The 15,593-nt window shown below is 43.0% G+C and overlaps 1 protein-coding gene across 1 annotated transcript in view; it reads right to left on the reverse strand.

The window, feature by feature from the left end:
* LOC109320068 (solute carrier family 22 member 2-like) overlaps positions 1-9,761 on the reverse strand; it is a 27,016-nt gene extending 17,255 nt beyond the window's left edge. Inside the window, exons 1-3 of the mRNA XM_019550003.1 lie at positions 9,254-9,761; positions 3,445-3,548; positions 2,046-2,200 (exon numbers count right to left, since the gene is read on the reverse strand). Of these exons, the coding sequence (XP_019405548.1) occupies positions 2,046-2,200; positions 3,445-3,548; positions 9,254-9,661 (667 nt within the window). The 5' untranslated portion in view covers positions 9,662-9,761. The remainder of the gene's footprint in view (positions 1-2,045; positions 2,201-3,444; positions 3,549-9,253) is intronic.
* Positions 9,762-15,593: the final 5,832 nt, after the last annotated feature.

The following is a 15,593-nucleotide window of genomic DNA, read 5'->3' on the forward strand; positions in this document are numbered from 1 at the left end:
ACCATAACAAATATAATAATAATGAAAAAGTTTGAAATATTGTGAGAATTACCAAAATGTGACACAGAGACACGAAGTGAGCAAATGCTGTTGGAAAAATGGCGCCAATGGAAATATGGCGCCGATAGACTAGCTCAATGCAGGGTTGCCACAAACCTTCAATTTGTAAAAAACGCAATATCTGCGAAGCGCAATAAAGCAAAGTGCAATAAAACGAGGTATGCCTGTACTTCAGCCTTCTCTGTGTCATCCATAACTAGACTGCTTTCCACATTCCATATGGGACCTATGGTTTCTTCAGTCTTCCTCTTACTTTTGACATACGTATAGAATCCCTTTCAAAAACCTCTTATGTCCCTTGCCAGTTGCACCTCAAATCATGCCTTGGCCTTTGAATTTTCTCCCTGCATACCCATCCAATTCTCTTATACTTTTCCCTAGTACTGCAACCAATGTTCCTCTTTCTGTTCCTTTTTGAGTTTCTACTCGCTGACAAGATTGCTGTGTAGTCAGGGTGTTGTTCTGTTGCACTTTCCATTCTTCATTTGCATCAGATAGTTTGCTCCTGCACCCTTAATACAGCCTCCTTGAAATGCATCCAGCTTTTCTGGATTCCTTTTCCCCTCAGACTTGCCTCTCAGGGGACCTTGACCACCAACGACCTGAGTTTGTAAAGCCCACTTTTTAGGGATATTTTACTGTAGCATCGAACACAATCTTAAGTAATGCCTCATTTGACTTAAAATATTACAGAGAATCATATGGAGCCAGGGAATAATAATAATAATAATGATTTATGTGACCACATCTGGAATAATGAATCCAGCTCAAGGCACCTTATTACCAGAAAATAACAACATTGGAAAGATTTCATAACAAAATGGTCATGCAGTTCAAGGAAACAATTTTTAGTGAAACAAAATCAGCTACAGATGTACCATTTGGCTAACAAATAGCATGTCTCCTCTGATGACAAGATGTGTCAGGCTCTGGAACATTCCCCAAAAAGAAGTGATGAAAGCTTCATTGGTGCCAACACTGGATTTAGTACTCCACTGACTAAAAAAACTAGAGTACTGTGGGATGTATACAATAGCTGTGCTCTGGTTTGCAGGTTCAGAGAGAGAGAGAGCAAGCGAGTGCAAGTCAAAATCAAAGCTTAAGTTCTACAGTCGCAAGACAAATCTTCTTGGGAGAATGTACCTTAGTGGGTACCAGGGCACTGGCTGACAAACCGTATAAAGAAGAGTTAAGAAGAAATATTAAGAAACAACCAAATGAAAGTTAAGAAAATAAATATAAACTAAGGATTACTCAGTGCAGTGTGAAGCCAAAGTGGCTACTCATTGGGTTACAACTTTACTTGCCTTGCACACCCCCCACGTGCGTTTCAATTAAACAAAGCACACAGTATCAAAGAATATTAAAACAAATCCTGGGTTTTTTGTTTTTAATCACACTATACGATATAACTAAACTAATAAAATTGTTATTTTATTATAGCAATACTAAAGGTTATTGTAATGATGCAATAGTTTGCATTTGCCCTTCACTGATCTTTTAGGTATAAAAATCTCTCAAAATTGTCCTTTTCTTCTGCTTGTTCCCTTACAGTGCTCCTTTATCACATCCTTCCTTCAGTCTCTTTGTTGGAGAACTACTAGTGGCATAAGTGTCACATCTGACTGTAATGAGCTGCTTCCCAACCCTCCTCCCTAGCATTATAGTTGGGGATGAAGAGAGCTGCACTGCAGAGAACAGCATCCTAACATCAATAGCTTGATTTTCCAAAGTTGTAGTGGTTTGAAGGGACATGTCTCTTGTAAATGAAGCAAGCAAAAAATAAAAACAAAACAAAAAAAAGGCGGGGGGGAGAGGGGGAGACAGAGAGGCAGAAAGGCAGAGCAGCCATAAATTAATCATTCATGTACCTTTTAGAAAGCACTGAAAAGACACTTTTTTGTATTTTTAGCTCAATGGAATGCCAGTTTCCCCCTTCATTTTCTATTATCAGTATTATTCCCAGAGAAAGCACAAAATCTTACTCAGGATGTAGCCTGCTGTCCAGCTGCCCTTGCTAACCAGGCCTTGTAGAAAGCGAAAGATCATGACCCACAGATAAGTTGGTGCTAAGGCCACAAGAATTCCAGAGATGGCATTTGCAATGATTGTAACAAAAATACAAAGCTTGCGACCGAACCTGTATTGGATGAAAATTAGAAGCGTAAGACAACTCTGAAAATGAGATTATAGACATGGATAGCAGGAACCTTAAAGAGTTTCACATATCATTTGGAACATCCAAAAACATAACATTTGGCTTCTCTCTTTCTCCAGTGCCTAATTCCACATAGAAACTTACTGGTAGAGGAGTGACATAGTAATATGTGAGATACTGGGGGGGTTTCTTAAGCCCCAAAGGGTTAACTTGCCCATCAGTTCATAATTCTTTAAGTAGTTCTGAACCAATTGGATGGGATCAGATACCCCAAATGACAAATGGACAACAGACCCACATTTTAAAAACCACATATCATTGGATTGTGGCATTTACAATTCCATAAACAAAACAGAAAGACACCCCCTTGTAATAGGCAGTTAAACAATAAGTAAATTATATGCAAATTAATACACAATTACTCTGCCTTTTCTTTTGAATTGCCTATACAATATAAAGGATTAGGAGTCATTTATTTACATACAAAAAGGCCAATCTTGCAAGCTGTCTTTATTTAGATCTTCCCTTCTATAGAAGTTGATTCATACATGGAGAAATTACACAAAGCTCACAATGCCAGCAGAATAAAGCAACGTCTTTGGGTGAGGGGCCAGGTTCTTGAATGTTGGCAAGACAGATTCTATTGTCTCTATGGCCATGCACCAAGCCATCAATGCATCATCCCTGACCTTATTAGGGCTTTGCAAGAACTTTATATTTGTTGCCCAAAAAAGCGTTAAAGGGTATGACAGACTAAGCACTATATTCCATACTTTGCCAAACAGATGTTAGTGTCAAAAGGAAACAGCTGTCATTGATATTATAGAAGAGCAGGGAACACAACAAGCAGAACAGCAGCTCTAACTCAATTTCCTAGCTTTTGTTAAGTCAGAATATTTGTGTATAGGCAGGCTTGGAATTTTGCACATATCATAAAATCCATGAAAAGAACTTGAGTTCTGCAAGAAGGGATATTACAGGACCAGCAAAGATTTCCAGCTATAAAAACCACTATGTCTCAGAGTCTTTGATATGTCCACGTAAAGCGGAGAGAAGTGTTAATTCCTAACATCATGACATTACATCCAACTAATACAATCTTTCTTCCGAAGGAGCAGTGGTCTGCAATCAGTCACAGACTTTTCCCTTTAACTTAGACTTTTATTAGTTACTAAACACCAACTGTTTTTTTCCAAGGTCAGTATCCCTGATCGTCCCACACATACCTGTCTGCTATGTAGCCAATGTTTATAGAGCCAAGAAGAAATCCAGCATTCACACATGACTGAAAGAGGTCCAGCTTCCAGGAGTCATCGCATACCAGGTTAAACTGAAGAGGCACACCACAGTTAGAAGAAAACCAGTGAAACTAGAAATTGGTTCATACCAGTATCAACAAGTGTAAACATTTAAAACATCTTTCTGATCAAAAGCCTCTGTTTTATGAGCATCCAAAGTCCTATTGAAGTGATTTGAGGTGTACAGGGACAGGCTGTTGGATAATTCTGCTGTTAACTCCTAGATTTCCTACTCATCTCATTTGTTATTACTAGGGACAATGCGAATAAAACCCCAATCTGTTTCTCAACATGATGGTATCACCCAGTCAGGATTTGGGCCCTAAATCAGTCCTCATACACATAAGCCTGCTGGGGGCTCTCTGGCATTGGTAACTTGGCTACAATTTCAGAGTTAATTCCTGCTTTTTCTTTTCCTGCACAACAACAGGGGGTGAAGGACCTCCTTTTCAGTGAACAGTCTAGATGCCTATAATAGAAGCAAACAGCTCCCTGACCCATCAGCTTTCTGAAGAGCATGATGAGAGAGTCACTGGACCAGTTTGAGAACTATTAACTTAAAACAGAGTGCATGCTAACCTGAGCAAGGAGGGCTTGAATTCAACAAGTGCAAGGCCCAAGCAGAGATCCCCAATGCTTGCTGGGCTTGTAAACTAGGTCTTCAAAATGCAAAAAATCTTGATACAAAACATGACTGTTTTGTTAGGCTCTGCCAAGAGGGAACCAAAGTTACGTATTTGCAGCTGCTCTTCCTGACTTTGTGCAGCTTTTCAGAAAACATCGTCTAGAGGAACAGCAGTTATTTGGGGGCACTTTAAGGAATAAACAATTTTAAAAGCCATCTTAATTTGGCTGTCTATCCCTTTCCTGTCAATGTCCAGTTTATTAAAGTTATGCATTTTTGATCCATGCAAGAGTACATATTTAATCCCATGCTGATGTATTTCCATATGTAAAAGCACTATTGCTTTGGAATGTGCTGCCATTCATGTTTATGCAATTACATTTCCCCTTGTCCATTACCAGTATAGGAATGAAAAGAAAGAAGCCAAGCCCCTCACCGGCAGCTACAGGGAAGGGAGATGCACAGTGACACAAGGAGTAGGAAATAGCAATAGGAATTCTTTTTCTCAATCAAATCTAGATTTTACTTTAGGAACTTTTGCTCGCTTGCACTGCCTTTCCTCACTTCCCACCACACAGCAGCTCTTCTATTGTAATAGGCAGCCAGCCAGTTGCTGAGATCCTCTCCACTCTTTTTAAAAATATATATTAATAATTAAAGGTGTCCAGGGGAGAAGAAAGTTCCTGTCAGCAAGAAGGGTTAAGGGAGATTTTTGGCCATTTCTTCATCAGTAGAAAAATGTATTTTCAGTATACATCTTGCCAATACAGGAAATTCTTAAGGAACAGAAAACAAAAACAAACAAACAAGCAAGCAAGCCAAAGACCCCATATAGAAACTTCACTTCCTTTTTAAACAGACAGCAAAACTTGGGTATATTACAAAAGGGAATGACTCAACAGTGCTAGGAATACGCTTGACCAAATACTTCACAGAAGCAGGGGTCATCAGGGATCAGGTCTAAAGGCCATGGCTAGGTTGCAGATTTAGCACCTCATATATTCCAAACCAGCTCTGTGAATGCGACTGCCAAGAACCCAGACACCTCCACCTAGCTCTAGGTACCTAAATCTGTGCCAATGTGCAATGGGATCTGAACCAAAATTCCAACCATCATGCCTCCTGCCATGCTACTTGGCAAAAAGTGCTACTGTGGGATCAGGGATCAAATCCCAATAGCGCTATATTGCCAGTGTAGGGGGAACCTGGGATCATGATCACAGCAAGCTAGGTGCCCAGTGCCCCCATGGGACACCCAACCACAAGAGTACATAAAGCCTCTGTTTTATTGCGCTATGAATTGAATGAACATGTGGCCAAGTTACTAAGGATGTAGCAGCCAGGCAGCATGTCTAGTGCCAGACATTACATATAAACTGGTTTAAGTGATCAGAAACTGGTTTAAACCTGTAACAGAACATAAGTTTAGCACACATAAACCAGTTTCAAAATAGCTGAAACTGGTTTATGCAATGTCTGTCCCAGACCCCTTTCTGGTTTAAGTTAAACCAGAGTCCCCCAGCATCTGAGATGCTTTGCAGCCCTGGGCTGGGCTGCGCTGTCTGCTCCCGAGAACAGAGCTGGCTCTGCCCCTCTGCTCCCTAGCCAGAGCTCCAGCAGAGACTGCAGGTACAGCAGGGTCACCTGGCTTCCCCCACCTCCCCACCCCACCCCACATCTTGCTGCTCATAAAGGATGTCCCCCACCCTCCCTTCCATTTCCCACAGCACGGACCCCCATCCCACAGACCCTAAGCATGTGGTATGCTAGCTAATGCTAAGAGGTGTCTGTGTACACATCTCCAATTTCACTGGGACAGGCGGACAGAACAGCGTCCACTTAGTGCTTTTTGGAGCTAATCAACAGATCAGCTGGTAATGTCCCTCCATTCCTTCCTTGGAAAAAAATTGTTTAAGAAGTATTTGAACTAATGAGAGAGGCTTTTGTTTTGTTGATGGGCTGATAAACACTGTGTTATCAGCTCCCTGCTGGCTACCTCACCTGTCAGGTTTGCAGACAGCATGAAAAAACAGGGAGAGGGAGACTGAAAAGCTCAATATTAGCAACAGATGCATGCATGGCACACCCTTTTCCCCGCTTTGCCTCAGAGTGCTAGCCAGGGGCTGGCAACACTCCTGCCCCTTGAACAGTGAGAAGCTGGCAACACTCCACCCAAATCAGAGCATCCTGCTGGGGCCTGGCCATGCCGCCCTCATCTCAGTACTGTAGAAGGGAAGGGAGGGCTGCTCTAGCACCCCTTGGCTTTTAGCCTGAGTCATTGCAGGCATGTGCCTGTGTTTCTTCAGTCCAGAGGGAATGTCTGCATGGTTACAAACTGGTTCAATGTAGGCAGTTTAGACTAACCTGAAAAGATTGAATCAATTCAGGCTCTGGTTTTTGAATATCTGTCCCTACAGGTAAGTTGGGGAGTGGGGGTGGAACTGAGGCCCCCATATTGAGGAAGGGAGTTGGATAGGGCTGAGGCTAGGGATGCTGCCCAGCTAGAGTGATGCATGGGGTCCGGGGCTTAGAGTCTGGGCCCAAGACAGGAATGTACAACCTCAGGGTCTGACTGGGGAGCAGAACAGAGCTGAGGATGGATTGTCCAGGGGGCAGTGGGAGGCAGTTCCCCACCACTGTGCACACTCCCAAGGGGATTGAAGGGGCATGTGCCTTCCAGATATATGTGTGGGACAGGGGCAGGTGTGGGCTGGTAACTGCAGGTTGGGGGCTCCCTATCCTGCTGCCCTCCCCGCAGGGGCCTCTGCAGCCCAGCAGGTGAGACCTAGTGCAGCAGGGTGGGAAGGCTTGGTGCTGCTGCTGGGAGCCCCGTGCCACCATGGTGAGGCAGCCCCTGCCCACTCGCCAGCAGCAGGGGTGGTGGTGAGGAGCTCCAACCTCCACTGCCGACAGGAGAGCAAGGAGCACCTCACCATGGTGGTGCAAGGCTCCTGGAAGCAGCCTGAGCCTCCTCACCTTGCTATGCCCTGCTGCACTGGGTCTTACCTGCTGGACTGCTGAGGCACCCAGGGGAAGGGCAGCAGGTTGAGGAACCTGCAGCCACCAGCCCACATCTGTCTCCCCGCTCATGGGCTCCACTCCAGCCATGCCTCCCATGGAGGAGGGGGAGCCAGGCTTTGTACTCTGTTCTAACCACAGCAGCTACCACCTCCCATCAAGCCTGAGGGCAACAGTTGAAGCCTGGACCCAGAACCCGATCAATGGGAATGTGAGAAAGCACTAATCACATAAATACTAGGGCAGCTGCAATTGTTCTGGCTGCTGCCCCTGGGCAGAGCAACCCTTGGGGGAAGCTCTGTGGGAAGTGGTCAAGGACACAGCACAAAGAGCCTAGGGCAGCTTTGGCCAATTAGGCAAAAGTGGGAAGCGCATCAAAAGCAAGGGATGAGCTGACAAGGAGCTAGCAAAAACGTGGAGCATAAACGTAAGGCAGGGGAAAAGAAAAAAAAAAGTAAAGACGGATGCTAAGGACCAATGAAAAAAAAGAGTCTAGGACTGAGAAAGGTACTTGAATTCCGGGGGGAGGCCAAAATGAAGGTTGATTCTCCTTGTTCTTTGTAAAAGGGTTGATATTTTTCATACAAAGCAATGATCCGAAACATTTCACTTAGGGTCAATAAAACTAGTTCCAATGTCCAAGGCTGGGATAACGTACTGTTTAGTGGTTAAAAATTGTCTTTGCCGTAATTACAGATTAAACTTTCTCTTGCTGGAAGCGATCGTAAACCAAACCTTTTGGTTAAAAAGTTCTCTAGAAAGTGTTATATGTAGACAGATAGGGAGCTTAGAGGGTTCCCCTCCCCCCTTAATTTATCAACGGCTTGTTGATGAAATGAAAGGAAAACAATGTAAAAAGAGCCAGGTCTAGGTGCAATGACAAGAAGCTAAATCCTTTATGCAGAAGAAGATGGTGATTTCTGACAAATTGCATTGAAAACTTCCCAAATTACGCGTGGAAATGTCCTGAGAGTCTGGAGGAAAGAAAATTTCCAGGAGAAAGTAGTAGTTTTCCCTACAGCTGTGCAGATTTGTTTCATCATTATAAGAGTTTGATTTTTAAAACCATTTTCTTCCAACAGATCCCATTCTCCTCAACCAGTTCAGTTGTGAGGCAGTAATACTAACACGGGTAGCAGGCCCTTCCTCTTATGCACTCATTTATTCTTGCTGATTACACTTCAGCAGAGTATTTGTGTCTTTGCCCTGATAAATCTTGACCCCCCGCACTCCAAACTGATCAATGTGTACGGACTCCTGCCTGCATGGGAAGTCCCCACTGTGCTCAGCAGAGAGAAAGGCCCAGTCACACAGGTCAGATTGCTGTAGTGAGGTCAGTGATGGATTGAATGAGTTGGATACAAGGATGCTAAACAACTTCCTCTGCTTAGTTTTAACAAATCAGGTCATAATTTGAGTATCGGTGAAAGCTGCTTGGCTAGCTGATGTTTTGAGATTAGCCCAGTGATTCCCAGCAGGGGTTCCACAGCACCCTGGGATGCTGACAGATCCTTATTCCCAGCGTTGTGACTTACAGACTGCAGCACATTTAGCAGGCTTGCGTGTTATCATTTTCCAATACGTAACCATTTAGTATTTGATGAAACCTTAAAAGATTTAAAGGCAGCTCCCCAATTAAAGGCAAAACCTTGACTTTTTGATCTCTCAGAATATGTAGCTTAAACTTGGGTTCTACCGCTAGCACTCCATGGCAGCAGAGAACCCCATCTTGCAATACAATTTGATGGTTCAAGGCAAGAACAGTTTCAACAGTGCAAGTAACAACCCCTTCAGAACAAAAGGAAGTACCTTAATAAATGGAATGTACTTTACTACTAGGTATTTCATTATTGGAAGCACTCTTTTTTTAAAGGAAGTAACTTCTCTCAAACTTGACGTGCAAAACTCTAACTCGTGGCTCAGAGATGATACCTTTTATGAGGCCAACTAAGAAATTGCAACAAAAAAAAAATTCTGCAGGCTTTCAGGTGTGCACACCCTTCTCTCAAACTTAGCTTTTATCTTGGACACCATTCTCTCCCCCAGCACTCAGTCAGCAGCGATTAAGGTGAGGGGGAGGATATATATCCTTACCTCTGTCACAATGGATGTTCCTGGGGAATCGTAAACCCAGCCATCTTTGCAGAGTGTGAGGGGAACCCTGCTTTGGCTGGTGAAGTTTTCTAATGGGTTACTGCAGCTGAGGCCAGTCGTGTTCCAGTCCACATCAAATCTCCTGCAACGACTAGTGGACGACTCCCCATGGATGCCCCACTTGGGCACAGTGTAATTCAGTTCCTCTTCCAAATTCCAGCCACACCTGCTGCTCAGCTCTGCCACACCAGGGCTGAGACAGCGGTGTTCAGGGATGAAGCCCAGGAAAAAGACACCCACGTAAACAGGCGTGAAAGCAGCCGAAAGCAAGCATAAAATGAAAAAAGCTCGTTTCTGAAACAAGTCAAATTCTCCAATGTGCTCTAAAATGTCATCGAAGGTTGGCATCTTTATATGTGGCAATTTATTTTGAATTAAACTCACCTAGTTGCTCTTCCCAACACTGCTATATAATTTTGTCATCAGCAAAGGCCCTTAAATAACAGCAGAGTATTTGATCAAAAGTCAAAGAGAGTCTCTTTATAAATTATTAAACCCTATGTTGCAAGTCTCAAGTGAAGATTCATTTGAAGTTACGCCTGAATTCACCAATGAACTGTGGAGAACTACTACTGTCCCCCCAGCCCCAGTTAACCGAGAATGGGTTCGTGCTCTTGGGAAGGACATGAAGCAAGACTGAACTACCAACAAATATTTGTCAGGGCTGAAAGGTACTCATCATCAATCAACCAGATCATAACCTAACTTGGAGACAACCTCCCCTATTATGTGCCTTATACTTGGATTTTAGGGTTGATACTCAGTATTCACAAATTTAGTTATAAGCAGATGTCAGAGATTGAAGCGGTTGGGCTGTTTGTTCATTTGTTGGGGGGGGGGGAAGGGGGGCTTCTTTAATCCAGGAAAAGACATTCTTGAAGTGTGTAAGGTGTTTAAATGCCTTCCACAATACAAAGACACTGCCCTAGGAAAAGGCTTACACCTTTGCAGTAGGAAGGCAGCACTTCCCAGAACTGACCTTTTTCTTCCATCAAAATCTAGCACATATTTCTCTCCTCCAGTAACAATGCTAGCCACCTACATGTGTGAGAGCAATCGGGCAACTGACTATTCAGCTGTTCAGTCACTGCAGTTAAACACAGTGTTCCAGATATGAACCTGAGTTGAATCTTTCCTGAAGGGGGGCAGGGAGAAAAAGCTAACACTGTGACACTGTTAGACTTGCATTTAAAAAACCCATGTGCTGCAGCATTTTGAAATCACTACAAATTATAGTGCTATGAGGGGTGCACAGACATTCAGGGACAACTGGGAAGCTACAGAAGTCTCTGTAGAGGTTTGCTCTCCAGCCAGGGGAGCATAGAGGGCTGTTCCTTTCCCTGTCCCATCTCCCAGGGGAGGGGAGGCTGGCAGCCAGCTTGATCACTGACAGCTTGACCTCTCCTTCACCAAGTAAGAGACTGGGCAGGCCATCAGGGATTGGCAGCAGCTGCCAATGTAGCAGCAACAGGCAAGTCTGGTCTCAATCCTGCACTTGGTGATAGCTGGTCTGGGAGCAGTGGGCTGTCACTGAGGACACTGTAGCTGCTCTCCCTCCCTCCTTTCTTGGAAGGAAGAGCAGCACACTGCAGAGAGTGATGTAAAATCAGACACTATGCATGACACTACAAAAAAAAAAAAAAAAATGTAGTGCTAAAGTTCCTGTTCATTACAGGAACCAGATGAAGAGTTTGCATTATTTCTGTACCACTGCAGGCAGAGGATACATCTGAACACCCACTTGTTGTAGCATTACTAAGTTTATGTTGCACTACAAATCTACATCTGAATATGGCCTATAATTGATACACTGCAGGGGAGAAAACTCTTTCACACATTTCTTGGTAGGATTAAAAAAAAGGAAGTAAAAGCATTTCTTTGAAGTATGTAGTACTGGAAGGCTGTGACATGCTGGAGAAAGGAATGTACCAACAGGAGTTAAAAAGGAAACTGCCATTCATTTTAGTATCCCATTGTTCCCCCATTTGTTCCTTACTCAGCGGCAGGGAAGAGAACTTGGAGCAGGAGGGACGGGGAGGAGGAAGAGTTGCTGCACTAGTGATGCTGGCCAGATAATTACCTAGATTTAAAACAGAAGTTATATTAGTCCACCAAAAATAAAACAAGGAATAAAAAAAATGTATATCGTCTCTCACACTGCAGGGATATACAAGGACAAAAACCTCACCACAGAAGAACCTGAGGTCTCGTGTATCTGTAGGAAACTAAGCCCAGTGGTCTGGGAAGGTAGAAGTGGAGGATTCATATTTGGTAGCTTAGGATTTTTTCAGGTATGGAACGTGTGGTATGTGTTTTAAAGACAACTGGACTGCTGACTAGTCCTTAGTTAAAATAAGGTATGGTCGGTAGGGAGGAAAGTGCTGCTGTTCTTGACCAAAGGTATAGGTTGTAACCATGATGGTTTACAGGACATAAGCAGACGAGGTTCTTTGGGTAAATCTAATCTCTTTTATTAGACCAACTCAAATAGTTGGAAAAATTCTTCTGAGCAAGCTTTCGGTTATTTCGGGTATAAATATTCTTAGGCTGAGGAAACATCTGCAGTTGGTGCATACTCTTCCTGTTCTTGATTATGCACATAACTACTGGAATGTAGTTTCAGTCTTTTATACATAGAACAAGGGCATAAAGCATTGGTTGGATGGGAGCCCTGTAATATGAAACTTGTTAGCATGTTATTCAAAATCCAGGCTATACCATATACCAATACAATCTTGCCACTACCATGCAGTTTTACTAAACTGAGCCAAAAAAGTTCTCACTGGTGGAAAACCCTGTTTGACATGCTCATGCAGACTTGCTCAGATGGGAAGAACCCCTTACTTGAAAAGAAAGATGATAAAAAAGAAAATTAAACAATGAAGCAACAGAAAAGTAAGCTTCTAAATAAGCTTTAAATATTCCCTTTACAGGGAGCAAAGCACATGAACTTCTGAAGTTGAAGAACACGCTATGTATTGTAGCAGTAGTATACAACGCCCATCACCTCAAAATGAGATTAATCTAATCTAATCTTGCACCCAAATCATCACAACCCAATCCAAGGAGGATCCAGAGGACAGTAACAGAGTTTAATAATCTAGAACCAAATAAAACCGATTGCACATATTTTTGTCTTTATTATACATCTAGTGACAGATAAGGGAACCGAGAAAAGGGGTATAGTTCCTGTATGTAGCACACAGATGGATCAATCAGAAAGACCAAAACAGATATTTTGGGACTCAGGTAAATTTACAGAAAACAAGGGTTTGTTAAAGAACATTTGGAGGCCGTTTGTTCATCAGGCACTTCTGTTTTTTAAATTTAAACCAGTCAGTATCTGAGCAGAAGACTGAAAGAAAGAAAAAAGAAAAATTAAATCGATGACAACTATATGTCAATAACATTAACAGAAAAAGGGGGAAGGCCAGACCAGTTTTAGGCCTAGTTAACATTGTACTCAACTCTGGCATCTCATAGCTACTTGAGAGTTTTGGCTTTAAAAATGGGAAATTTTGAAGAAGATAGCACAATACAAATCAGCTCATTTCAGTGAATGAGCAACTCGAGCCCTGGTTCATGTAAGCAGCTTTTACAGCTAAGTTTTATTTGTCCAGATGTTGCTGGACTGTTTCACTGCTACATTCTTAGAAAACGGTATTCAGAGTTGCCTGACTTCATTTTTAGCATGCAGTGTAAATGAACGGTGCCTGAAGGCACTTCAATCAATTTAACATGGGAGACGGTACTAAACAGGCCTAGGCAGGCAGGCAGGCAATACTACCTTTTAATTGTGCAATCTCATTTTTGTGTCCAGACTTACTCACCATACTACTCTGGAAAACCGCTTTCTGAGACCATCTATAAAATGGGAACATACTAATCTCATTCAAGCATTCAGAGATCTTCTGAAGAAAGGTGCTATAGCCTGCTCAGAGTACTAGGGACAAATAGCAGGTTTCACCATAGCAAAGCTAGACAGCAAGCTTGCTATTACCAATAAAACCAGGTTTCAGCACTTTAAAAGACTTCAAGAAAATAAACCAGGGTGTCCAAACCCCCTTTATCACCCCAGCACAGCATTACAAATCAAAGCTACCTTCCAGATTGATGGCTTGACTCTTTCAAAAAAAGTAGTATATCCTGACCTAGAGAACGAACTTAAAATTTCTCTTCATCTTGATGAGGACAGGGGTCCACTTCAGGGGTTGGGGTTATGAGCATAGATAACAATCACTACTTTGTCATGAAACAAAGATGGCCACACTGGAGTAGTTTAAAGGCAAATTCTCAGGCAATTCCCCTTCCTTTTTTCCTTTCCCCAGATTTTTTTGTTCTAAAGTTGTAAGAGATCAAAAGATAAGAATTCTTTAAGTCAGGAGTGTCAAATTCACCCTGTGCCCTGGACCAGATCTGGACCGTGGAGCTCCTTGTGTCCTGGGCTGGATTCAGCCCTCGAGGAAGCAGCGATGGCAGCAGTAGCCAGCCAGGGCTGCCATTGCTGTATGCCCTGTACTACAATGGCAGCTCCAACTCTTTCTCCAGTACAAAGCAAAGTGGGGTCCAGCAGCTGGGGAGGTAGGGCATGGCAGTGGCACCAGGCACAGCAGCTGGAGGGCAATGAAGGCCACAGCAGCCTTTGGGCACTCTCCCGCTGCCGATTGCCACATTTGCTGGGGTCTGAAGCCTGCTGCAGAATCCAGGCCCTATGCCTCCTAGCTTCCTGTGGCCCACCAGTAACCCTGTTAGCTGGACAGTGCCTCCAGGGGTGCCAAACAGAAAGTCTGTGCTTTAAGTGTTCTCTTAAAAGCCCCACAACTCCAGGTATGGAACAGGAACGTTACTCCTGAACAGTTTTAACACCATCAGCACCCTCCCCAACCCAGTTTTTAATCTAGCAAAGAGAAGGAATTTATGAAGTCCATTAGGGATTGTTATGTGGAAAGTACCCAGACATCCACATGATAGCAGGATAAAATACTTGGACAGAAGTGCTGAATCAGGGCCATAGGCAAGGCTCTGATTTACTTAATTGCACTCATAGTATTACTGAAGCAACACACAAGGCAGAAGCCTTAAAACAAAAAAAAAAAGTCACTGCATAGTCTGGAAATTGCTATGGGGGGTATGGGGTGGGGGCACAGCAACTTGTGAGTTACGTGTTTAAATTCAGCCATTTATATTACTATCAGGATTTACAGCTTGGTTGCTAAACGCCTACTGATTTACACATTTTTGCATGCGATTGTTCAGGTTTATCCACTTTAAATCTTGGATTAGTAGATTAAAAGCACACGAGGAACCTTTGGGCCAATTTCTTGGCAGAACGAAGGTCACAAAACCTCGTCCAGCATTCATGCCTCAATGCCCACTACTTGTAGAGGGAACTACAGCAACTCCTTTAGAGCAGCTGTTTTCAAGCGCTTAGCTACATAGCTCATTTGGCTTGTTAGACTATTGTGTACCTCTATTTTAATATACACATTTTATTAGATGCTGCCACCACTTCAACTGTTGTACAGTTAGTTTCCTTCTCTTTATTTCACTATTTATAAATAATTATCACTTTCCCATTCCTACTTCTTAAGCAACCTTTTGCTGCAGGCCACAATATGCTCCTGGCTGTGTGCTAGGGGGAAAAAAAAAAATCTATCCTCAAAGAACTCAAGCAGCTTTGCACCTACCCTCTCTGCAGATACACAGCCCCTCTGCAGCAGGGCTAAGTTCAAGCACGCAACAGCAGCAGGGAGGACTGCGGAGAATGGTACTGCAGAGGGGACAAGTGGTTTGACACAGCTGTATGCCAGAGTATCCATGCCCCAAACTGAACAGGAATCCAGTCTTGAGAACCTCATCTTAACTTTGAAGACATGCACATATTTTTAAAGCACCAGGGATAACTAACCAAAGGCACCCCTTGTTTTCTGATTTTCCCTCCTAAGAATTAACTCTGTAACCAACCAGAGGTGGTGAGGACAGAAAGAGGGGGAAGCGCTGCTCAAATTTTAAGTGCCAATTTACTAACAACTGGGCTATAAAAAAAAGACCAATGTTTTGTGGCTTTATTGGTTATGCAAACCGTAGAGAAAAAAGTTCTGAATCTGGGAAAAAAAATATTTAATTAGGGGTTCACTTAAGGCTTCCATTTGTTACTGCAGCCAGAAACAGTAACCATTTCCAAGAAAGTTTGGATGTTTGTGCAAGTTTTGAAACCTTGTATTAAAAAAAGAAACGTTTTAGCACCTATTTTCATGCCTATAGGAATAAATTTGGAATG

The sequence above is a fragment of the Crocodylus porosus genome, unplaced genomic scaffold, assembly GCF_001723895.1.
Source record: "Crocodylus porosus isolate Cpor-Errol unplaced genomic scaffold, CroPor_comp1, whole genome shotgun sequence".
NCBI lineage: Eukaryota > Metazoa > Chordata > Crocodylia > Crocodylidae > Crocodylus > Crocodylus porosus.